The following is a 26,378-nucleotide window of genomic DNA, read 5'->3' on the forward strand; positions in this document are numbered from 1 at the left end:
CTCTAGTAGGCGAATTAATAGGTAAAGCGGTTAATGGAACGCAGACCGTGGGGTAGACTGGTGCACATTCAACAAATCTGATTAAACAAAGTGAATATTCGTAACAATCAATTAGGATTTATGCATTGCAAAAGGGCCCACTGTGAGGCTACTAACGTCCGATTTGAATATATTTGACTGTTTTAGCTGCATAACATTTAGTAGTCCCTTTTCAGGCTTAGAAGTGACTGCTAAATGCTAACTCCCGTTCGTGTAAGGGGGAAGCATAGCTAGCATTGAGAAATCGGTGGTCGTTTTTAACTGTAGTGCAGTTTATTGTTGATGATGACATGGACCTGTATTGGGATTGACATACAAGTATTATACTCCGTTTCTACATAGTGTGAAATACACATATAAACAATAGCTGTAGTCCGGTCCTCCCCAAGAGGCACAGTACACCTGTAGATAAGAGTTCACAATGGAATTTGCTAACATAAAATTGCAAACTAAAACGGATAGAATTCATTTCAAATCTAGCACCTTCAGATATGCCTATAGAGGCATTAAACTGTTTCACATAATCGAATCAACATACGTAAAACATAATGTAATGAGCCGGGTACCAAAAACAGGTTTGCTATAGTTACCTGAAACTGGAGTCTCCATTGCCCATTTCGACCCGGGGTGCAGAGACTGAAATGACGCGCGCACCTCGTGGCAGCTGGGAGTCACTGGTACCTGTCCGCCCGGTAGGGTGGACGGCAGGCACAGGGCGCACAGAAAGAGCACGCCAGACAGCGGAAACCCGTCCATGGTTCACCCGCACAAAATGTAGCCGATTTGTAAACTTAGTCCGTACTGCAGTTCCTTGCATAAAATGTCGAGTGCCAAGTCAGTACTTAACCCACAGCAAGATTAACGACCACTAACTGAACAGCGCACTCGTAATGTTGCGTTGGATAGGTAGCAGCGCAGCTCCTGACCCCTATTTGATAAAGAATCCTTCCGCTCTTCCAATCAAAAAGATCACCAACGCCGCGAAACTGCATGTCCTTCTGGGGTGCTGATGTAAGGTGTTCTCCTCAGAGTTCGTCTCATTCAAGTTCTTCTAGAAACTCGTAGGTATATCTGCTGTTGTTATTTATAATGTTCGGGTAAAGCGGGACATTGGTGTTGATAAAGTTGTAAATCCCCCTTACTGCTTGCTCTCAACTTGCTCGGTCAGGGTGGATGAGCACTGAATCAAGACTGCGCGTTATCGCTCTTAATTAAGAGCGCGCGCCACAAACCGGCACCGTTCGCTTTATCCTATGAATTCTCACACACTGTATATTCAATTGATAATCGTAAAACAATTTTGCCTATCTGAGATGAGCATCTGAGGATCTCAACTGTTTATTGGCTTATAGAATAAGGTTAAATCAGAAATGGTGCCCCATGCAAGACTGCACTTCATAAGAATTATTTTATAATTTGACTGAATTGTGTGCCAGTGTTTATACATGCTGAAAAAAATACTAATAGTAAAATGGAATAAGTGCCATGTTGTTCTATTAGAATTCCCAGATGCATTGTATCCATTAAACAATGACAATCATTCAAGCATGCATTTACATATTTCCAAACATTACTACTGCTTAATCTGTGTCCAGGAAAACGGCCCTAAATTGTCTACAAGGTTAAAGGCAGCAGGATTACAGCACATGGATTTCGCCTAATTAACAGCTGGAATAATTACTCTTAAGTAAGTCCTTTCAGTGTCCCCAAAATCCATTGACATGGTAGTTTTATTGGCAACCATGTGTGGCAAGCATAATTTCAAATTAACTCTGAAAACAATAATTCCAGGGTGATATGAGATTTTAGACATAACACATTTCTTTCTTTATAAATCTTATGCATATAACAATAGGCCTTCCAAAGTGTAATTACACATACCACAAACATGTACAAGTCCTAGGTAACAATGTGTACCTACATTGTAATTGTGTTAAGGTACCATGGTAATATTCTCTGTCAAATCCCGAGTGCTACTGTAGTTTGCTTTCTGCTTTTCTCTTGTTCAAGTGTACAGCAGCACCCCATATGCACCTACTGCCATCTAGTGGGTACTGGCTATAGCCACAGCTTCCACAGCCTGGTCCTATGAAGGATACAAACTTCTACAGATGTTGCATTTGTAAAGGAAAAACAGACAGAAAAAAACCCTTCAACGTTCTTTTATTTCAGCAGTTGAGTTGATAGTTTTAAATTTAGAGAAGGAACCAAGTGGATAAATGGCACACTGCTGCTGCTCACAACATCTGGCGGATTACAGATGTATACTGTGCATCTTTTGGTCGATTTTGGCCACCATTAACATTGCCAACTCTTTCACCCAAAAACAGCAAGACAAACAACAAGCTAAACTGCTTGCCAAGCAGATCCATTCTTCCAACCCACACAGACATAACACATCCCCATGCTTGCCATCCCCGAGTCCAAGCCCGCGATAACAGCTGTGTTGACAGATTGTCTGCTGCATACTTAAACATAGCAGAAGTGTTCAACTTGAACATGAGGATATTGTAGTTTTCTGAACAATATAAAACAATACAAGGGGACCCAGGGGAACAGAAGCTCTTCTCTTGTTTGTTGAGTCTCTCAGGTACAGAGAGTTTTGCATGGATTTGCACAGCAGAAATGTTCAGAAGCTGAAAGCAAACCTGCAAAACTCACAGTAAACCCATGAAGTGCCATGGATGGATCTCTTCAAGGTGGTCTCAGTAGTGCGCTTCAAAGGGAGGGTGACCGGCAATACTTGAAGTGCACACACTGCAGTAGGTCCATTTAAACTACCTGCACTGTGAGCACTTTGGAACTGCCAGGACAATAAAACATAGAATATTCTAGAACTTGGAATACCCCAACAAAACTTGACACAAACTACAAAAAAAAGGCTGATAACTTATGACTAATACACAATACCAGAAATATGAAAGAACATGCAATGAGGTAGTGGTATTTACTTTTTATACTAAAACATTTTAAAAATATAACACTTAATTCCAAATTGTGAGATATGCTAGCTCACAGGTCAGAAATTAACAGTGACAGGAAACAGATGAAACTGCTGTCACCAAATGTCCAGTGTTGGGATACAAGTGCTCCAGCCAGAAGGAGCAACTAGGGCAGTAGATACTAAACTATTTCACTAACTACACTAGATGCACCTTAGCTGGAGAACCAGAATAATTAGTGGATAAATGGCACACTACTGCTGCTCACAACATCTGGCGGATTACAGATGTATACTGTGCAGAACCAGAATAATTAGGGTTGGGAAAACAGTCAATCTTTTTTCGATGAGGATTGGGTGGCGTAATTCTGAGTTTACTTTCCATTTTAGAAGCATTGTATTGGAAGGTCACCTATAAAGAGAAGCAGAAGAACACGTTTTTAAGAACCATCAAATCAAAGTTTATTTGTCACGTGCACCGAATACAACAGTGAAATGCTTACTTACAGGCCCTAACTAACAGTGCAATTTTTAAAGTAAAAAAATAGGTATTAGGTGAACAATAGATAAGTAAAGAAATAAAAACAACAGTAAAAAGACAGTCAAAAATAACAGTAGCGAGGCTATATACAGGCACCGTTAGTCGGGCTAATTGGGGTAGTATCTACATGAATGTAGTTAAAGTGACTATGCACATATGATAAACAGAGAGTAGCAGCAGCGTAAAAGATTAACCACTTCTGAACAAAAGTCTCAATAGAAAAATCTAACAAATCACCAAAAAGTGTGGCTATTGCGAAGACACTTAACATAATACAATTGAAATGTTCTTACAGAATCGTAGCATAAACAGGGTGAAAGATGCAACAAAATAGTAAAAATAAAAAAAATCCAAATACACGTGTTATTTAGTTAGGCTATTATGAACTTAATAACACGTCGTTTGTCTATTTAAATCAAATACAAGATTTGGCCAAAAGAAAGCTAAACCTGTGATTTGCTCTTTACAATCAGGATAACGCATGGAGAGGGAAGCAAGGGCAGGCGCCATGATAAATTCAAACAGGGATTTTTTGGTTTGGTTGTGATGCACTCTGGGCTAGCCTACTCATTTGTGCAATAGATGGAAATACAGGATCAATTCGATACATACCCGTTAGCTGCCTTTACCTTACTCACTGATTTCCTTAGTACCTTTACCCAACCTAAGTATAGAGCAGTAACGTTATATCCATGTAGCCTAAAGGTGCAATAACATTTTGCTTGTGTAAGGGGCTTCATTAGCATACAACCTTTCCAAACGTTGACTTTGAATCTAAATAGAAATACCAATGTGCTAGTTTCTATCTTAAATTAATGAATGATACAACAGGTGGTTTGTTAAATAATTTAATCTGTTAGTGCAGGAATGTGGCCAGAAATGCTCATACTATCGAATTAGCCATAGCAAACTGTGGCTAACATTTTATCCGCTAGTTTTGGCTACTTGCGAGTTATTGCGCACTGTATAGGTTGTTTATTTGACTGACCAGCTTCATACTTTTTTACATTCTACGATTAAAAAAATAAATTAAAACTTTTAAATGAATCATATATATACCATGTAGAACAAGCTATACTTGTGGTTAGCTAAACTAGTCTGCCAGCACAAAAAGCATGACCATCGTGCGCAAAAATGTTTTAAACTTTTATTCAACAGATTGAATAAAACTATCCCTACATTGCCTAAAGGCCATTTTGATTTGTTAAATTAGTTAATAAACAAATACTCTTGATTGTTCATATTACCTTTAAGTTGTTTTGAATCTTTACTGGTCGGAGAGTTTTACGAAAGAGGCGCGAACGTATTGTCATGTGATGTGATGTGCATTTCTCGAGTCCCCACTCCCCAACCAAACCCTTTTAGCATGGGAACCACATCCGCTATTAGTCACAATTGCATAATTAACTCAAGCCTTAATTGCAGATTAAATAACAGTAGCCTACAATTTGATCCAAAAACAACCTTTTTGGTTTTCTTTCCAAAAGCAAAGTTGCGCGCAGTGATCTGTGTCTACAAATAACTTAATGTTTGAAAATATATGTTGTAATAGATTGAATGTGTTGATCTTGATTAATTACTTTAATTTAAGTTATTGTATAATTACTTTAATTTGAAGATATTGTATATATTCTAAAGAAAAATCTTTAGACTAGCATGAAATAGCCTTCTGAAATATTTATAAAGGAAAAAAAATAGACAAAAAAATATTAAACTTCTAAATAGACAATGAAATATATATACACACCATAAGGAAATAAGCCAAATATTACACCAATGATAAAACATGTGGTTAAAACACTATTTCTATGTATTTTCATACAGATTATGTGTCCTTTAATGAATACTTACCAAGTAAATAAGGGAAGGTAAGACGCACACCTAATTTGTCAGCCTGTGAATTGTGGTGGCGCATTTCAAAACAGAAGCAACAACTATTCTCAACAGAAGCGAGTGTTCTTATTAGTATAACGTACCTTGCCACGCAGATGTTGTATTTTCAACTTCAGCCATTCTGGCTGACAACAAAAAGGTTTGCCATGCGTGAAATTGTATGAGCATCTATTTTGTCCCCCGCCTGGGGGTGGGGAAATGAGTTCAGACTACATTATCTTGTGTAGGCCTATATGTCCGAAATATACACCAAAATTTTGCTGACTTTTTGAAACTTTTCAAACGCAAACAATGAAAGTCAAATGTTTACCTCAAATTTTAAATAAACTTGTTTCATTGTCCATCTCGCTCTGCCCTCCATTAAATCATATGGTCAAAGAGTGTGACCTGTAAACCCTACCCCCACACGACTCCACACCAAACCCGTCTAAAGAAGCGCAATTATTAGCGGCCTCAAATAACGTACTTTCCCGCGTGTTATTGTATGTAATCTTTGAGTTAGGGGCTAATTGTTTAAAGTACAACTTTTTACATAAACGGTTGTGTCATTCAAAACGAATTTGTCAAGTATGTTTTCTTCTCAGTAAGTTGTTTGCTCTCGGTTGTAGGTCTATCTGTCGCTTTTATTCCTCTATTGGTACTTTGAATGTTTAAATTATAAATTGTTGATCACATATCCATATTCGAGATAATCGAATGAAGCCACAAAACATATCTTTAGCGAAATAGTTTTATCACTTTGGCACGTTTCTGCATATTGGTTCAAATTGTTTCTTTCCAATAAATTAGTAGTTTGCGCTGTTATTAGACTACAGCTTAGTTCTTCTAACTAAGTATGATTAAGATTTTATTTGTTTGATTTGATTTTGAATTATGGACAGTGTAAGGGTATTATAATCAGTGGATTGGGATTTAAATATTCTCTCTAAACGTTAAGGTTAGTTCGGGCAAAACAGTAGGTAAAATATGTAAACATAACAACAAACGTGTGTACAAAGGAATTCACATTGAAGCTACCTTCACTCCAATAAATGAAAATTACATGCACTGAAATATTTCGAAGATGCGGAAATCGTGAAATTTTGCAAAAGCTTTCACAACTAAATCATTCAGTGGAGACTTACAGCCTGCACATCATTAAATCTTTGGAATCAGCTCTTCCTGATGCACTATATATAGAATGTCCATGGTTCAAGCAAGCACGATTGAAACGTGTCGTCTGATGGAGGAGCATGGCATTCCTTGTCTATTGTATGGCCCTCGTCAATACCTCACATTCACCAGTGTGTCAAAAGAAGTTAAACAGCTCCCTAGATGTGTGCTTCTACTCTCATTCAGAACCTTGAGTAGATCGAAAGTCACTAAAATGCTTTTTTTGTTGCTAATGTTACCCATTGTAGGCTATTAAAGTCCAATCCAACATATACAGCTCAATTACTTCTATTCTTTATTATCAAAAGATACTGAGATCAGTAGACTAAGTTATTTTTTCGAAAGAATGTAACATGAATTATCGAATAAACTCACTAGACCGGTTAAAACAAAGAGGAAACAGCATAAATATGTTTCCTTTAGATATTCAATTAAATTAAATTAAACTTAAAATGGAGTTAATTCTCTAGTGAGATTTTTTTTCGCCCGTGTTGATCAAACCGGTGGTGGGTGGTGCGATCTCTGCGAAACTTCTACAGAGAAGAAGAGGCGAAAATAGAGAGGGTCCACTCCTGTCATAAATCTGAACATAGCAATAAGCAGACCGATTAGAAAATCGCCTCCCCGCCTTTGGGACGACTCCCATTGTCAGGGCGGGGACAAGACCAGCTCGTCATTATATACAGCATTTCTGGCTTCAGTTAGAAAATTCCCACCCTCAGCTTTACTTCCTGAAACATGATCCTTTGGTTACAATGTTGTCAAGGAAGTTACTTAGTAGCTATCTACAGCCACAACACTAGTGAAGCAATAAACTAACGCAATCATCTAGCATAAGGTACTAGCGCCTTTAATCGTTTCAATGAAAAATAATTATAACTAAGTATAGTAAGTTAGTTATTTGTCAATTTAGATAAACATGTAAGCTTTTTAGCCGACCGTGTAGAAAATGGCAGCGGTTTTAAATGTACCCAATAGGCTATTCCTATTTAATCCAAGAAGAAACGGAATATATACAACCATAATATATGTCACTATTAAACTTTCGATTAACAATGTTACATTTTTCATGAATAAACTATTTGTAAACGATGTAGTCTACTCAGCCTGTTGTTATAGTAGTAGGCCTATTTTAAATCTACTTAATTCGTTTATAAACATTTTAAGTATCACACATGTATAAGGATTTAAAACGATTGTGTGTCTTAGACACACATGGCTTATTCATGAAAGTTATATAAAGTTAACCAATGATAACATTTTATCTTTCAACCCTTATTAGAGACCATGGTTGAGAAAGAGAGAGGAGACAAGTCACAGAAACTTGATTGTGAATCAGGGGACCGTCAGTAGGTGGAGACACTGTTCCCTCCTCACTTCTCCCTGTTGACTCTGGTGGTGGAGAACAATATCTGTGGGTCCAGGAAGGCTGGAGCCATTAAGGTAACAGAGCCATCATCATTATCCTCTTAAGAGGAGACTCTGTAGGCAGGACTTCTACATGACTATTCTACAGATGGTACAACACAAAGAGGCGCAGCGAAGAAACGAGACACCATTCCAGAAGATCATCCAGGAGGACTTGCAGAAGAAGGGAGGGGAGTTGAGCTCTGATTATGAGGGCCACAATAATTTGTATTTTTTATTTAACCAGGTAGGCTAGTTGAGAACAAGTTCTCATTTCCAACTGCGACCTGTCCAAGATAAAGCAAAGCAGTTCGACACATACAACAGAGTTACACATGGAATAAACAAACATACAATCAATAATACAGTAGAAAATATATATATACAGCATTTGCAAATGAGGTAGGATAAGAGAGGTAAGGCAATAAATAGTGCAGGAAGTCAGGAGGGAGAATGAGAGCTTGGCGTTGGATATCGAAAGGCTTGAAAAGCACCTATTGAGGTACATAGGCAGGAGGTCACCTCTCGGTTGGCACACAAGCTAGCTCTACAGAGGAGACCAAGACTCAGCTGAAGGAGAGCCATACACGTAATTATGCTGCCTTGGGATTCCTGCGCAGGCACTTCAATAACCCATCAGAGGACACCAAGACTCAGCTGAAGGAGAGCCATACACGTAGCTATGCTGCCTTGGGATTCCTGCGCAGGCACTTCAATAACCCAGAGGGCACAACACATACAGACAAGAATGCACACTTTTTTTGTCCCATTTTTAACAAACTCACAAAAACATACTGCACAAATGCTGTTTGTAAGGCAGGCCTTCAGTCCAACTAGCCTCTCAATTACATATTGGTGGAAATACTGTATGCTGGATTTCCTTACTGTAATAAAAACACAAACAAAGATGTCTTAATTTTATTTTTATATATGCTTCCACACGTTCACCTTTTAAAATAAAGCTATGTACACATTGTACACATCTCCCACAGTAAATAAAGAAAATAATAAAAAATTGGGGGAAAAAGGAAGGCAACAGTGAAAAACATACATTTTACAGTTCAAATTCTGAATCACCCAAAAATAATTTAGCCTTGACAAATCTTGATCATTTTTGTATATTGTCATTGAGTTATTATACTAGCCAAATAACCACAAGTCTGAAAATTATCAGAAATGTTTTGCTTTATATTTGATTTCCTCCAATAAATTATTCAGTTTAAAGTTTTGATCAAACATTAATGCTTGGTCTACGACAAAACAGGTGCTCTGGAATTCCTATAAATAACAGACTGTGGGCTGATTACAGTGAACGGGATTAAGCCTACAATACTACTGGACTGAATTGCACTTTTGGTAAAAAGTCCTGGAATAGTTCATATGTATTCCATTCAAGGTTTATCTATATTCAATAAATCACATTTGCAGTTAATCATTTAATCTGGGCCTGTGAAGTTGGCGTTTTTTGGGACTTGAAATACATTATTTCCCCCCCTCATCAGTGCTCGACGTGGGCAGGAGCGAACCGGAGTATAGTGCCAGCACCTCAAGTTTTCTACTGCTTGAGCTCCTGTTCCTCTTACAGAATATTAGCTCAAAAGTATTGAGGAGCTCCTGCATCTAAATGTAAACAGAACCAGCACCCAAAATGAGTACTGGCATCCATCTCAGTCAAGTCAAGCACTGAGCCTTATACTACCTTTGATTAAGAAGATTGGAGAGGTCTATACCTCCACATACATGGTCTTCCCAATCAAATTGCAATTCTGAATGTAAGGCAACATTCATACTTGTGTGTCCTCTTATTCAATATGAATTGAAATTTGAGGCACCCAACTAATACATTTCACTGGAAGATTCTGGTTTTCCCCTTAAAGAAAACCAGGTCCCACTCCCTGTTGAAGTTAAAACAAAACCATTGACATATTTAGCATGTATAATACAAACCACTGCTCTTTGTCCAAAATATATTGTCAAGGAAAGTAGAGAAAACAGCCCTCATGAACTCAAAACCCCATGAGGTATAAACTAGAAAATTGTGCAGACACCATATTTTTTTGTAATCTGTTATGCAATTTAAGTGACACTAGGTAAGGCAAAATGCTGTTATTTCATGAGAATCACATTTTGTAGTTCATCTGGACAACATACAACGTAATTATTGATTGAGGTATTGATAGGTCCTAAACTTCAGTAGAGAATTGAGGAGTGGCCAATTAGGTGCAATTGACAGAACATACTTCATCCGAATTGGCTCATTTAAGTTTGACGGTGTCGATCATTATGTGCATTCTGTGGATTCTTGACCAGTGCGTCTGGCTGCCTGAGAGAAGCAGCATGCAGCTCACAGTAAGCCCATGTTTACTAGAGTATCAGGACTGGGCAGATTCGGCTCCTCTTAAACAGTACAGTGTTACTTTCGTATTGTATTACTCGTCCCATAGATACTATGTGTTAGTAATATTGTTGGGGGGGTACATCTCATCTTTATATTATTTATTGATCAATTCTAAAATAAAATAAATCACCTTCCTAAACTACACCAGTTCCTAACTGCACATGAAAACTAGCAAGCGTCCATGCCAGGAGAAAATAGTGCAATCATTGGGATCAATCAGACTAAAGAATGGATGGCTGCCTAAGATCACCCTGCAGCCTAGCCTGGGCCCTACTAAAACCATCTGTAGGTTCTATTATAGTCCACTAGCCTGGGCCCTACTAAAACCATCTGTAGGTTCATTATAGTCCACTAGCCTGGGCCCTACTAAAACCATCTGTAGGTTCATTATAGTCCACTAGCCTGGGCCCTACTAAAACCATCTGTAGGTTCATTATAGTCTACTAGCCTGGGCCCTACTAAAACCATCTGTAGGTTCATTATAGTCCACTAGCCTGGGCCCTACTAAAACCATCTGTAGGTTCATTATAGTCCACTAGCCTGGGCCCTACTAAAACCATCTGTAGGTTCATTATAGTCCACTAGCCTGGGCCCTACTAAAACCATCTGTAGGTTCATTATAGTCTACTAGCCTGGGCCCTACTAAAACCATCTGTAGGTTATATTATAGTCCACTAGCCTGGGCCCTACTAAAACCATCTGTAGGTTCATTATAGTCTACTAGCCTGGGCCCTACTAAAACCATCTGTAGGTTCATTATAGTCCACTAGCCTGGGCCCTACTAAAACCATCTGTAGGTTCTATTATAGTCCACTAGCCTGGGCCCTACTAAAACCATCTGTAGGTTCATTATAGTCCACTAGCCTGGGCCCTACTAAAACCATCTGTAGGTTCATTATAGTCTACTAGCCTGGGCCCTACTAAAACCATCTGTAGGTTCTATTATGGTCCACTACCCTGGGCCCTACTAAAACCATCTTTAGGTTCTATTATAGTCCACTAGCCTGGGCCCTACTAAAACCATCTTTAGGTTCTATTATAGTCCACTAGCCTGGGCCCTACTAAAACCATCTTTAGGTTCTATTATAGTCCACTAGCCTGGGCCCTACTAAAACCATCTTTAGGTTCTATTATAGTCCACTAGCCTGGGCCCTACTAAAACCATCTTTAGGTTCTATTATAGTCCACTAGCCTGGGCCCTACTAAAACCATCTTTAGGTTCTATTATAGTCCACTAGCCTGGGCCCTACTAAAACCATCTGTAGGTTCATTATAGTCCACTAGCCTGGGCCCTAATAAAACCATGTTTAGGTTCTATTATAGTCCACTAGCCTGGGCCCTACTAAAACCATCTTTAGGTTCTATTATAGTCCACTAGCCTGGGCCCTACTATCAGATCATTGATTCATGTTTTCATATAGTTTTTGTTTTACTGTCATCTCTGATGGATGGCTCCTATTAGGACAACAGTTGCTGCAGACTCACGTCTTTGAGCCTTCCATTGTCAGGGTTTGTCATTAGGAGATGGACTGAAGATAATTCAGATAATAATTACAATGACCTACTCTGACCCAAGAGTCTATCCAAAGCTAAGCAATAAACCAACATATTATGGAATTAGTTAAGTATGGTGTCAGAAACAAGACCACTACAAAAATAAATGTTAACTGAATAACCCCAGCAAAATAATCTTTATTTTTATATTCTAATCCCTAAAATATCATATAGGACATCTGTCTTTAAAAGCTTACAAATCCATTTCAAAGTTCCTGTAAGGTTTGGGGAGTCTGTCGGGGAGAGTGTATTCTGTTTTGTGGACCACTTATCCTGATTTCCCAGGAAATTGCTCAGGTGTGCTACTGTGCTTATTAAAAGAGGCTAATGGTGTGTTTAAGGTTCAATATACCATCATCTGACTAAGTACATTGATATCATACCTGCTGGCTGAAATAGATCTATGGTTTAACTAACAGTTCTCGGGTCACTCCTGTTGCATGTGGGGGAGACTTTGTACAGTATATTGTTCCTATGTTTGAAGTTAAGAGAAGGGCAGAGTAATGGAATCTAGTTAAGTATGCTTCTCTCACTATCATTCTCTCTCTGAATACTCCAAGGCCCCAACCAAAATCACTAGCATCACCACTACCTGTGCTTTGGCGCTGTCCCCCTGCCTGTCCCCTCATGCCCCCTCTGGTGCTGTCCCCCTGACTGTCTCCCTCATGCTTCCTCTGATGCTGTCCCCTCATGCCTCCTCTGGTGCTGTGGGCCTCTTCAGGTCACGGATCTGCTTGATCAGGTAAATCTTCTCGTCACAGAACTGCTCATCCTCGGAGCGGTCTCTCTGGAAACGGCTCAGGAAGTCCACCAGCTTGGCCTGATTCTTCAGCAGGATGTCCAGCACCGGCTGGGTCTTGTTGGGGTTGGCCACAAACACCTAAGACCAGACAGAACAGGGTTAATGGGGTACCTATAAATGTTTTTTATGCTGCACAAGAATTGCCCTTCAGGGACTATAAAGATCTATTGAATTGAATGGTGCTACAGCATGACAATCTATTGTAGTTGGTCACCTGGTTAATGTACGTTAGTATACACTGAGTGTACAAAACATTAGGAACACATGCTCTTTCCATAACATAGATTGACCAGGTGAATCCAGGTGAAAGCTATGATCCCTTACTGATGTCACTTAATAAATCCACTCCAAATCAGTGTAAATGAAGTAGAGGCTGGTTAAAGGAGGATTTTTTTTTTTTCTTTCAATTTAAAGTTTTATTAAGTTCTCTTGTTTTTCAAATCAGCCAACACAACACATTTCACAATCACAGATGTGACAGGCTTAAAAAATAAGTTATATATATATATTATACACACACACACAGTGGGACAAAAAAGTATTTAGTCAGCCACCAATTGTGTAAGTTCTCCCACTTAAAAAGATGAGGACTGTAATTTTCATCATGGATACACTTCAACTATGACAGACAAAATTAGAAAACAAAAATCCAGAAAATCACATTGTAGGACTTTTAATGAATTTATTTGCAAATGATGGTGGAAAATACGTATTTGGTCAATAACAAAAGTTTCTCAATACTCCTCCTTTGTTGGCAATGACAGAGGTCAAACATTTTCTGTAAGTCTTCACAAGGTTCTCACACACTGTTGCTGGTATTTTGGCCCATTCCTCCATGCAGATCTCCTCTAGAGTAGTGATGTTTTGGGACTTTCAACTCCCTCCAAAGATGTATGAGATCTGGAGACTGTCTAGGCCACTCCAGGACCTTGAAATGCTTCTTATGAAGCCACTCCATTGCCCGGGCGGTGTGTTTGGGATCATTGTCATGCTGAAAGACCCAGCCACGTTTCATCTTCAATGCCCTTGCTGATGGAAGGAGGTTTTCACTCAAAATCTTACAATACATGGCCCCATTCATTCTTTCCTTTACAGGGATCAGTCGTCCTGGTCCCTTTGCAGAAAAACAGCCCCAAAGCATGATGTTTCCATCCCCATGCTTCACAGTAGGTGTGGTGTTCTTTGGATGCAACGCAGCATTCTTTGTCCTCCAAGCACGACGAGTTGAGTTTTTACCAAAAAGTTATATTTTGGTTTCATATGACCATATGACATTCTCCCAATCTTCTTCTGGATCATCCAAATGCTCTCTAGCAAACTTCAGACGGGCCTGGACATGTACTGGCTTAAGCAGGGGGACACGTCTGGCACTGCAGGATTTGAGACCCTGAAAGCGTAGTGTGTTACTGATGGTAGGCTTTGTTACTTTGGTCCCAGCTCTCTGCAGGTCATTCACTAGGTCCCCCCGTGTGGTTCTGGGAGTTTTGCTCACCGTTCTTGTGACCATTTTGACCCCACGGGGTGAGATCTTGCGTGGAGCCACAGATGGAGGGAGATTATCAGTGCACAATTGGTGGCTGACCAAATACTTTTTTGCCCCACTGTGTGTGTGTGTGTGTGTGTGTGTGTGTGTGTGTGTGTGTGTGTGTATATATATATATAAATTGATCATATTACTCCAGTGCTAGCCTCCCTACACTGGCTTCCTGTCAAGGCAAGGGCCGATTTCAAGGTTTTACTGCTAACCTACAAAGCATTACATGGGCTTGCTACTACCTATCTCTCTGATTTGGTCCTGCCGTACATACCTACACGTACGCTACGGTCACAAGATGCAGGCCTCCTAATTGTCCCTAGAATTTCTAAGCAAACAGCTGGAGGCAGGGCTTTCTCCTATAGAGCTCCATATATATGGAATGGTCTGCCTACCCATGTGAGAGTCACAAACTCGGTCTCAACCTTTAAGTCTTTACTGAAGACTCATCTCTTCAGTGGGTCATATGATTTAGTGTAGTCTGGCCCAGGAGTGTGAAGGTGAACGGAAAGGCTCTGGAGCAACGAACCGCCCTTGCCGTCTCTGCCTGGTCGGTTCCCCTCTTTCCACTGGGATTCTCTGCCTCTAACCCTATTACAGGGGCTGAGTCACTGGCTTACTAGGGCTCTTTCATACCGTCCCTAGGAGGGGTGCGTCACTTGAGTGGGTTGAGTCACTGATGTGATCTTCCTGTCTGGGTTGGCGCCCCCCCTTGGGTTGTGCCGTGGCGGAGATCTTTGTGGGCTATACTCGGCCTCGTCTCAAGATGGTAAGTTGGTGGTTGAAGATATCCCTCTAGTGGTGTGGGGGCTGTGCTTTGGCAAAGTGGGTTGGGGTTATATCCTTCCTGTTTGGCCCTGTCCGGGGGTGTCATCGGATGGGGCCACAGTGTCTCCTGACCCCTCCTATCTCAGCCTCCAGTATTTATGCTGCAGTAGTTTGTGTGTCGGGGGGCTAGGGTCAGTTTGTTGTATCTGGAGTACTTCTCCTGTCCTATCCGGTGTCCTGTGTGAATTTAAGTATGCTCTCTCTAATTCTCTCTTTCTTTCTCAGAGGACCTGAGCCCTAGGACCATGCCTCAGGACTACCTGACATGATGACTCCTTGCTGTCCCCAGTCCACCTGGCTGTGCTGCTGCTCCAGTTTCAACTGTTCTGCCTGTGATTATTATTATTTGACCATGCTGGTCATTTATGAACATTTGAACATCTTGGCCATGTTCTGTTATAATCTCCACCCGGCACAGCCAGAAGAGGACTGGCCACCCGACATAGCCTGGTTCCCCTCTAGGTTTCTTCCTAGGTTTTGGCCTTTCTAGGGAGTTTTTCCTAGCCACTGTGCTTCTACACTTGCATTGCTTGCTGTTTGGGGTTTTAGGCTGGGTTTCTGTACAGCACTTTGAGATATCAGCTGATGTACAAAGGGCTATATAAATAAATTTGATAGATATATCAAATTTATTTATATAGCCCTTTGTACATCAGCTGATAACATACATACATACATACATACATACATACATACATACATACATACATACATACATACATACATACATACATACATACATACATACATACATACATACATACATACATACATACATACATACATACATACATACATACATACATAAAACTTGCAGCAGCACTATCAAGGTTCTTATTAGCTATTTCTAGCCTTCACTGAGACGACAAGCAAATAATTTGTTTTTAGATTTTACAGCACCTTACACAATGTATCTGCTCTTTTCCCTAATCTGCCCATTCACTCTGTCCAATTTGAAATATAGTTGAGTAGTGGAGACCAGTGTCTATCAAACTTGGGCTGTCTCTTGTAGAGGTCATAAGTGAGCATTTCAAGAGTGAGAAAGTCAACAATCTGGTCAATCCACATGTTAAATTTAGGAGAGGTATTAGAGGCCCACAATATAAGTCTACATTTCTTAGCAAAGTATGTAATAGTCATAAGCAAATTTTCTGCCCGGCATTAAGAAGATAGATACATGGGGTCATATCAAACTGTACATCTAGTATTTTCTGTGCAGCAGTATGTATAGATTGCCAGGTTCTGGCAATCTCTCTACAGTTCCAAAATACATGCATATAGGTTCCACTTTCAGAGGTACATCTTTTACAGTTAGGAGACATGTCCGTTTTCATTCTATGGAGTCTCAAAGGAGTGTAATAAAATTTGTACAAAAGTGTAAATAGATTCTTTCATTTTTATATTAGTAGAGGAGCAGTATACCCCGTCACAAACCTCCGCCCATAACTCATCACTGATAGTCAGACCAAGGTCCTTTCCCCAAATTATTTTCAAATGAGTAAAGGAGGAGCCTCCTTTCTCAGAAAGGAGTCTATAGATATGACATTTTGCCTTTAATGGATTGTGCTGTGACAAGAAGGGTTTCAACTTCGTTCAACTGAGTTCTAAACCTCCTCTTGGAAGTAAATGAGGAAATTACATGTCTAATATAAATGCCAAAGATTAAAGTTGGCATCCCTCAGGGCTTTTGGCAAGTCTGGGTTGCCTACCATAGGCGAGTGAGAACATATTTGGGAGGAAATTCCCAGGTATTTCTTACAGTCCCTCCACGCTAGTAGGGTGCTGTAAATCACAAAGGTTTTGGCTATGTTGCCCACTTCACTAAAGTTATTAATTTATATAATTGAGCTTAGGGGCAATGAACCACAGGATTGGGCTTCTATCTGAATCCCCGTTGACTTGTCTGTTTGTGATCCATGTTAGCATGTTGCGGATTTGGGCAGACCAGTAGTACAATTGAAGGGAGGGAAGGGCAAGACCACCCTTAGATTCTGGTTTCGATAGAGTGGAAAACTTGATCCTAGGTTTTTTTTTGCCCCATATACATTTGATGATGCTTTGGTTAGTTGTTTTGAAGAAGGAAACTGGGAGATAGCATGGGCGCATCTGAATTAAGTAGTTCAGTCTAGGGAGGACGTTCATACGGATGACATTAATTCTTTCTACTAAGCTAATTGGGTGGGAGATCCAGGTTTGGAGATCGTTTTTGATTCAATCCAGGAGTGGGAGTGTAAGTCGCTCTGGATAAGAGCGTCTGCTAAATTACTTAAATGTAAATGTAAATGCAAATAATTTTCCTTGAAAAAGGCTATTTAGATCTGGTGTTATGAAGACCCCAAGGTATTGAAACCCCTGTGTCTTCCATTGGAAAGGACACAGTGTCTTCATAGAGCTCCGGTCAAACGCCTTCTACAGTGAAGCCAGCAGGACAGGGGTCTTCTGTGCGTTTACTTGATCAATAATATCAAAAAGACGGTGAATGTTATCAGAAGAGTATCGCTCACTAATAGTTTGGTCCGCTTGTATTATTTTGGGAAGAAGAGTTTAGTCTTTTGGCGAGTAATTTGGTAATTATTTTGTATTCTAACTCCAACAAGCTTATGGGCCTGAAGGACGAGCAGGATAGAGGGTCCTTGTCTTTTTTGAGCAACACTAATGCGAGCTGTGTGCATTGAGTCTGGGAGAACGCCGTTTTGCAAAAATCCTCCAGCATTGGCATAAAGATAGGGCTGAGCTGGGGCCAAAAAGCTTTGTAGAACTCTCTGTGGAATCCATCTGGGCCTGGGGACTTATTAGGTGGCATGGAGGTAATTGCCTCCAGGATATCCTCAGGAGTGAAGGGAGAGTTGAGATCTTCTTGGTCTGTCTCTGATAGTTTAGGTAGCGAGATTCCCTCTAGGAAAGTGTGGAGTTCTGCCTCCATGTGTTTTCTCTCAGAGGTATATAGTTTGCAGTAAAAATCATGAAAAGTTAAATTGATATTTTTTGGGTCATATATGACCTCGTCCTCTGCTGTTCGGATAGCCATGATTGTACGCTCTCAGACTGCTCTTTTTTTAAATTGGTAAGCCAGCAATCTACTAGGCCTATTGCTATACTCATGGTATTTCTGTTTAGTAAAGAAGACAAAACAAATTATCCCGAGTGTAGTCCAAATTTAGTTTGGCTTTGGCTGCTTTAAGTTGACTCCAGGAGGTGCTGTCTGGGGATTGTTTATGTACTTTTTCACAGCATTCCAGCTCCCTCTCGAGATCTAGCCTGTGTGCTTCCTTTTCTTAAAGGAAGCATATGCAATTAGATAACCTCTTAGTGTGGCTTTAGCAGCGTCCCACATTGTGGCTGGAGAAACAGGAGAATCTTTGTTGTCTTGTGTGTAGTGGTCTATCCATGTAGTTCCCAATGTATGGAACGCTTCATTTGATAACAAGGTGGTGTTGAATTTCCAGCTCTTTGACCTCGGGCTGTTTTTGCAGAGGTCAAAGCGGAGGTGGACAAAGGCATGATCTGAAAGTGCTATGGGTCCGATTGTACACGTGGATAAATTTATTCAACTCTTTGGGATAAAAATGTCATTTATACGGGAGTAGGTGTTATGGACATTAGAGTAGTATGTATAGTCCATAGATGAGCTATTAGTCTCTCTCCAGATATCTATCAGTCCCATTTCTTTAGTAAGATAGTTCAACATCTTTGCAGATCTAGGATTTGTGGTGGGGACTTGAGATGATTTGTCTAGGGTTGGGTTAAGGGTACAATTAAAATCTCCGGCCACCAGGGCCAAAGGAGACAATGCTCATTGAACAGGGTTATCATTTTTGACATGAAAGCAGGAGTATCTGTGTTAGGGGCATATATATTTAAGATAGTAAATGGTTGACCATACAGTGACCCAGTTATGAAAATAAATCTCCCCTCCGGATCAGATATGTTTTTGTCAATTACGAATGGAACATTCTTATGGATAATTATGGCTGTACCTCTACTGTTTGATTTGAAAGATGAGAAATAGCTGTCCCACCCAAGCTCTGTGGTGTTTGGCATGTTCGGCATCACAGAGGTGTTTTTTAGAGCACATAGTATCTTTCTCCGTTTTATTGCATGACCTAGACCATGGATGGCAGTTCCATGTCAATAGATTTAAGGTACTAGTCATAAAACTTTAGTAAAAGTGGATAATAGTTACAGCTGCGTTCACATAAAAGGAAAATAAATGGTGTACATAAAATAACAATCTCTGAACACCCCAGCCGAGTTCCCAAACAACTCAGCACATCCCCGTTGGATCTATTTCCCCCCCACTCAGTCTCAATTCTGTTCCGAAAAAACGGGAACAGTTAGTAACGCACAGCGTCTCCCTACCAAAGAAATGCTTCACCCTCTCCGCCCCGCATTGAGTAAATGACAACGCAGCCCCCCCCCCGTCCAGACCACATTAAATGAGGGAGAAAATAAAATCAATAGCCCAGCCTACATATACCTCCCCAAGGGACATAATAACAGCGACAAAAGAAAGGGGGAAATAAAAGTAGGCTGAAACGTTAGTAGGCCTAGGTTAGGCTATAGAGCATATCCCTCTCAGCTAAAGGAAAATAAATATAGATTGGACGGCTATAATGACATTTAGCGGGGCGGGTGGATCTTTGGATATCGGCTATATGTTGTCTTACCTCCTTTAGTAATAGCATTAATCACATTTAGTCATTGGTCTGTTTCTCATTGACCAGGATTGTCTTTCAAAAAACATTTTGCCTCTTCAGGAGTTTTGAAGTGTCGCAGGGCTTCTTGGTGAAGAATCCTGAGCTCGTTTGGGTATTTGAATCCCCTGAAGATGCCTCGGTCAATGGAGTATTTCTTCACCTCGTCAAACTCACGGCGCTGTCGGCATATTCCAGCTGACAGGTCCTGGTGTAAAGTGAGTTTGACGTTTCCCACTGTGATGGTGTTGATTTTCGCTGCCTGTAGGACTCGTTTCCTGAGATTCACCGACAAGGAACGTATAGTGATTCGGCGCGGAGGTTGTCTGGCTGGTGGGGACCTCAGTGCTCAGTGAGCTCTCGAGTTCTATGGGCCTGTCGGTGGACAGATGGAGTCACTCGGGAAGTTTGTCTTGCAGGTAGCGGATCAGTGGCATGTTTCCCTTATTCCTTCGCCCCCTGTTTTCCAGGTCCTCTGTTTTCTCTTCCAGATGCTCTATTTTCTTTTTAGCACATGCTATTGTTTCCATGGCATCTGTCAATAAGTTTTCCATGGATAGGATTCGCCCCTCTGCCTCCTCCAGCACCGCGTTTATGGTTATCTTGTTGTTGATGTCAGGCAAAGCGTTTTCCAGGATTGTCACCTTGCCCCCTATCGCACTGAGCTGAGAGTTAATGGCATCAAATTTAATGTTGAGTTCTGTACGTTGGGATCTCAATTCAGAAATGATGTCTTCGACAGAATGCGAGGTTGGCAATCGTTGGGCCTCGGGGGGGGAACGGGTCCTCTTGCTCCTGGCTAATGGCGCTAGCTTTTTCTGAAGCTTCGTCTTGGAGGCTTTTTCCGTCGCTAATGCTCAAGTCCCGGTAAAAATGTCACCTGTAGTGTCGCCTTTTGTAGCCACCATGACTTTTTTACTATAGCTAAAGGAGTTTAAACTTGAAGTGGAGGTAAGATTAGGAATTGGAAACTACTTGTGCGAAGCTCTTAGTTCACGCGGCCATCTCGTTCAAAGGTCACGTGATCCCCCCCCCAAAGAAGGATTTTTAGACAATTAAGACATGGATTTTGTATGTGTGCCATTCAGAGGGTGAATGGGCAAGACAAAATATTTAAGTGCCTTTGAACGGGGTATGGTAGTAGGTGCCAGGTGCACTGGTTTGTGTCAAGAAAAAACACTGCTGGGTTTTTCTACGCTCAACAGTTTCCTGTGTGTATCAAGAATGGTCCACCACCCAAAGGACATCCAGCCAACTTGACAACTGCATTGAAGTCAACATGGTCCAGCATCCCTTTGGAACAGTTTCAACACCTTGTAGAGTCCATGCCCTGACAAATTGAGGCTTTTCTGAGGGCAAATGTGGGGTGCAACTCAAGGAAGGTGTTAATATTTTCTACACTCCGTATATGCTAATTTCTTAACAAAATACAATACTACAACCGTATTAAGTTATAATTAAGTATTTAAAGGCATGAATATTTATGCATCCTCTATAAAGACAGAATTGTAGATTAGGGGATGTAAATGTTAATAACATGTATTTTAGATGAAGTAACCCAAAACGGTAGAAAATAGGACAGGCCGAGAATGAGGACAGAATCTGCACCCTAAGCCTGCACCCTCCATGAACACAACATGTCTACACACCTTGAAGACATGGAAGGCCTCAAACTGGATGTTGCGGCTGTTGTCTCTCAGCATGTTCATCATCAGCTTCAAGTTCTCAGCCCGGCTGATGTACTTGGTCATCACAGTGAAGTTGTGTCTGTCCAGAAGAAGCTCTCCCAGGAGCTGCAAAACACTTTGTTTAGTAATAGGAAAAGGGTCATAATTGTTTTTAGGATAAGTTAGGAAGATGCAGTGCATTCTAAAAGTATTCAGACCTTCACTTTTTCCACATTTTGTTACAGCCGTATTCTAAAATGTATTCAATTTTTTTCCCCACCACATAAAAGTGAACAGGTTTTTAGAATTCTTGCAAATGTATTAAAAAAAAATTTAAACAGAAACACCTTATTTATTATTCAAACCTATGAGACCTTATTAATTAAACACCTTGTAATTATTCAAAACAATGAGACGCTAAATTTATCTACGGTGCATCCTGTTTCCATTGATCATCCTTGAGATGTTTCTAAATTTGATTGGACAGGACTTGGAAAGGCACACACCGGTCTATATAAAAGCCCCACAGTTGACAGTGAATATCAGAGCAAAAACCAAGCCATGAGGTTGAAGGAATTGTCCGTAGAGCTGAGAGACAGGATTGTGTCGAGGCACAGATATGGGGAAGGGTACCAAAACATTTCTGCAGCATTCAAGATCACCAAGAACATAGCGGCCTCCATCATTCTTAAATGGAAGAAGTTCGGAAACCACCAAGACTCTTCCTAGAGCTGGCCGCCCGGCAAACTGAGCAATCGGAGAAGGGCCTTGGTCAGGGAGATGACCAATAACCTGATGTTCACTCTGCTAGAGCTCCAGAGTTCCTCTGTGGAGATTGGAGAACCTTCCAGAAGGACAGCCATCTCTGCAGCACTAACCAATCATGCCTTTATGGTAGAGGGGGCAGATGGAAGCCACTCCTCAGTAAAATGCACATGACAACCTGCTTGGAGTTTGCCAAAAGGCATCTAAAGGACTCTCAGATCTTGAAAAAACAAATTCTCTGGTCTGATTAAACCAAGATTGAACCCTTTGGCCTGAATGCCAAGTGTCACGTCTGGAGGAAACCAGGCACCATCGCTACAGTGAAGCATGGTGGTGGCAGCATCATGCTGTGGAGATGTTTGTCAGCAGCAGAGACTGGGAGACTAATCAAGATCGAGGGAAAGATGAACAGAGCAAAGTACAGGGAGATCCTTGATGAAAACTTGCTCCAGAGTACTCAGGACCTCAGACTGGGGCGAAGGTTCACCTTCCAACAGGACAATGACCCTAAGCACACAGCCAACACAATGCAGGAGTGGCTTCTGGAAAAGTCTCTGAATGTCCTTGAGTGGCCCAGCCAGAGCCCGGACTTAAACCTGATCGAACATCTCTGGAGAGACCTGAAAATAGATGTGCAGCGACACTCGCCATGCAATCTAACAGAGCGTGAGAGGATCTGCATAGAATGGGAGAAACTCTCCAAATACAGGTGTGCCAAGCTTGTAGCGTAATACATAAGGAGAATCGACTATGTAATCGCTGCCAATGGTGCTTCAACAAAGTACTGAGTAAAGGTCTGAATACTTACGTAAATTAAATATTGCCTTTTTTTTCCACTTGCAAACATACTTTTTTTGTCTTTATGGTGTATTGTGTGTAGATTGATGAGGGGGAAAACTATTTCATCCATTTTAGAATAAGGCTGTAACATGAAAAAAGTGAAGAGGTCTGAATACTTTCAAATGCACTGTATTTCTGTTACAGAAGAAATTCATCAATGAATCACGTGAGGTCAAAACTAACTTAAAATGTTGGGTTTGGTGACAATGATAACAGAAAGTACCTTTAGGGACTGCCGTTTGGTGACATAATTCTCGGAATGCAGTAGCTTCTCATATTCTGTAAACACCCGGTCATAATTGGTCTCCAGAAAATCTGCACACATAATCTTGTGTCTCGTGAGAAGATCCTAGCAACACATTTGAGAGAAAAGAACAGGATATTACATAACATACTAAGCACAGGGGATGTACAAAGTACATCAAGCTGCTTCACACTACAGAAACAGGAGATACGTTCCTGCCCTATGGGCCATTCTGGCTCAGACAAGGCTCGCTTTATATTAAGCGCTAAACACACAGGACATAAAGCCATGAGAACAGCAGCAATTTACCTTGAACGAAGCGAAAGCGTCTGAGGCGATGTCGAAGGTGGAGAACTCTACATAGCGGAAGAAGCAGTAGAAGTCCTCCGAGAAGAGAATTGTGCGGGCCAGGGGCTCATGACGCAGGCTCTCCCTTAACATCACCCCACAGTTCAGAGCCACCTCTGCACTCTCGTACCTGCAAAGTTGGGATTCATGCCACAATTCAACACTACTGTGCGGGTGTGTTTTGTTGGGGATTAAGAATGATTCATATAGTATATGTTGAGGCTGTATGCATGGGGGTCTGTAAATGAACAAACAAGTGTGTTAAGAGCCTACAATGTCACTTAATGAGACTCGTTTTAACAAAAAATATATAAATCCATGCTTCTTGCTCATCTAGCTGATCTAACAGATGGCAGATGGGCAGCTTTGAGACTCACCCTTTCAGCAGCATGAAGAGGATCTGTGGGTGTGAGGAGATATACTCAACCGTGGGCGTACGGGTGCCAATCTGGCGCCGCACAATGTTACTGAACAGATGCACCACATCCTTCTTTCCCTGGAGGACAACCATGAGAAACATTACATGAGAAACATTACATGAGAAACATTACAATCAATGAAGGAGGGTGATATGCACATCCCCCCCAAAAAAAGCTGATAAAGGTATGAGGTCCACACACAGAATCTTGTGGCTCCCCAAGTCCCTCTGCATTTGGGTGTAGGACTAAAGCACTGTGGAGCAGAAATATTCTGTGAGTGGACCTCTCAAACGCTACAATCAAACAGTGGTGTGTGTGTGTGTGATCGCATTGTCTTTATGCTCCTCCCTCTTCTGTATTGATTTTAACTATCTACTACTCTAGCATGAACAATCAATTTCACCCCCAGTATAAAACAAATGGCTAGAACATTTCCCTACCTCAAAATCAATCCTCTGCAGGTTTGCAATGAGAGCAATGAGGAGGTTGGTGTTGTACAGCTCCTGGGCAAGTTGGGCCACAGCCTCCGTTTGGGGCTCCTTGTCCCCTGAACCACACAGCACCTCTTTCAGAGATGATAGGTTCTTAGACACCTCCTCTGCAACCTGGAGACAAGAAAATATGAGGGAACAGCACTTAGTTAATTAAGCCAGAAAGGGCACTCTATGCCCTATAATATAGTATAATATAGTGAATTACTTTTAACCAGAACCCATACGAGTCTCTGGTCAAAAGTAGCACATTATGTAGGGCCTTTTCGGACACATCCAATGACTCACAACATTGCTATATGAAGTTGCAGTCTGGATGCTCATATGTGAAATACCAACTTTAACCAACAAATGCCCAAAGACAATTCCTACTGTGCTCTCAAAACAGCAGTCCACGTGTATCGCCTGACCTTTTCACATTTTTTGCTTTCTGCCGCATCCAGCTTTTCCAAGTAAGCTACGTTCTCCTTCAGACTCTTCACAATCTCCGCAGGGTTCTTCTGAGACTTCCCAAAGGGAAACGGCATAGTGACAAGGAGATGAGTCTGGTTGTAGCGTAGAAGGCACTGCTTTCCCTTTGGATAAAATTGATAAATGATGAGCTATTACATCAATACACTGCTTTGATATTAAGAAACTACAGGTCTGACAGATCATCATGACAGCAACAGCTCTGCAACTTGGCCTTTTCCTTCACTGAAAGATTCACATTTTAAGTGATGTTGTTACACTTAACTGAACTCCATTGTAACTAACAGATCAATTCCTATCCTGCCAATGACACTATGCATCCCTGTAGGCCACATTGTCAGTTACATAACTCGTGGTCACATAATAGAAAACAGATCAGATTCTAGCAATCAACTGGGTCAAATCTAATGCAGGTAGATATTGAGTTAGAATGCAGGTGTCTGCAGTAACGTTACTGGGCTAGTTCCCGACTATAGCCACAGGGAAACTATTATATGGGTCATAAATGCTTATCCAAAGTAATATCCGGTGTGTCACTCAATAGACCGTGCCAATTGGTTTATTGAGGATTCGTTTGTGCTGATGTTGGATAGCTGGCTACTCTTCTTTTGGCTAGCTACTCTACAATTGTCAGACAGTTGCTAACGTTAGCTGTTAGTTGGCTTTCTTGCAAGCTAACAGTCAGGATAGCTAACGTTAGGCAGCTAGCTGTCAGTGGAATATAGATTAATACACAAATTAAAGGAACGAGCGATTAGCAAACTCGCAGCTGAATTGCTAGCTAGCGAGTTTAGCAAGCAAGCTAACGTTAGCACGCTAGAATTTTTTGACACTCACCAAGCTTAGAAGGCGACTTCGAGTTTTTTTATATCCTGTGGGAAGTGTAGGATATTTAAAGGTAACTTATACTACACCTATACACCACACCTATTTAAGAACTTCATATCTATTTTCTCGTGACCTAAAAAGTATTTCTGCTGGCTAATTATTGTCAGACAACTTCCCTATCTCCTAGTTCTAGGGAAGAGGGGCGGGTATGTTATGACATACTATTTAAACCAATCAAACCGAAACGATGGAACGACACGCCCCCAAGTACCCGAACCAAAATAAATGCAACAAAGTTGCATTGATATGGTTAAATGTATCAAAAAGTAGAATTTCTTCCGATTACAGGAACAAATGTATGTATTTGAGGATACATTATAGCACAGCCTGGTGTCATAGACGAGACGTAACCAGCCATAGCAAGCATTTATGTACCAGTTGCAATAAATTTGGAACCTTATTTGAAAAGCTTAAAGTAAGTGGTATCAAATACTAAAGACCCATTCACACCTGAAAATAAAG

The 26,378-nt window shown here is 40.9% G+C and overlaps 2 protein-coding genes and 2 long non-coding RNA genes across 4 annotated transcripts in view; 1 reads left to right on the forward strand and 3 right to left on the reverse strand.

Moving 5' to 3' along the window:
• The window catches only part of gpc3 (glypican 3), a 554,502-nt gene extending 553,302 nt beyond the window's left edge, over nt 1-1,200 (reverse strand). Inside the window, exon 1 of the mRNA XM_052486883.1 lies at nt 630-1,200. Coding sequence (XP_052342843.1) covers nt 630-795 — 166 coding nt within the window. The 5' untranslated portion in view covers nt 796-1,200. The remainder of the gene's footprint in view (nt 1-629) is intronic.
• A 985-nt stretch (nt 1,201-2,185) lies between these two features.
• LOC118363087 (uncharacterized) lies at nt 2,186-5,072 on the reverse strand. The gene is made up of 2 exons (XR_004821344.2): nt 4,769-5,072; nt 2,186-3,392 (listed from the first exon to the last, which is right to left on the reverse strand). It is a non-coding gene; the product is annotated as an uncharacterized LOC118363087 (long non-coding RNA).
• Nucleotides 5,073-7,282: 2,210 nt separating this feature from the next.
• On the forward strand, nt 7,283-9,888 carry LOC127913952 (uncharacterized). Its single transcript, XR_008087364.1, has 2 exons — nt 7,283-7,404; nt 7,849-9,888. It is a non-coding gene; the product is annotated as an uncharacterized LOC127913952 (long non-coding RNA).
• Nucleotides 8,884-26,051, reverse strand: cab39l1 (calcium binding protein 39, like 1). Its single transcript, XM_035743975.2, has 8 exons — nt 25,866-26,051; nt 24,968-25,132; nt 24,507-24,671; nt 24,025-24,143; nt 23,609-23,777; nt 23,279-23,404; nt 21,433-21,576; nt 8,884-12,805 (listed from the first exon to the last, which is right to left on the reverse strand). Exons 2-8 carry the CDS (start codon nt 25,082-25,084, stop codon nt 12,614-12,616), a joined length of 1,032 nt encoding a protein of 343 aa, XP_035599868.1. The 5' UTR covers nt 25,085-25,132; nt 25,866-26,051; the 3' UTR covers nt 8,884-12,613.
• Between the last annotated feature and the right edge of the window lie 327 nt (nt 26,052-26,378).

Source organism: Oncorhynchus keta, chromosome 30 (genome assembly GCF_023373465.1).
Source record: "Oncorhynchus keta strain PuntledgeMale-10-30-2019 chromosome 30, Oket_V2, whole genome shotgun sequence".
Lineage (NCBI taxonomy): Eukaryota > Metazoa > Chordata > Actinopteri > Salmoniformes > Salmonidae > Oncorhynchus > Oncorhynchus keta.

Coding starts and splice junctions, on each gene's coding strand:
- cab39l1 (XM_035743975.2), bottom strand. CDS start 25,084: ATGCCGTTTCCCTTTGGGAAGTCTCAGAAGAACCCTGCGGAGATTGTG. Junction 24,144..24,506: donor TGCAGAGGATTGATTTTGAG/GTAGGGAAATGT, acceptor GTTGTCCTCCAG/GGAAAGAAGGATGTGGTGCA. Junction 21,577..23,278: donor CCAAACGGCAGTCCCTAAAG/GTACTTTCTGTT, acceptor AGTGTTTTGCAG/CTCCTGGGAGAGCTTCTTCT.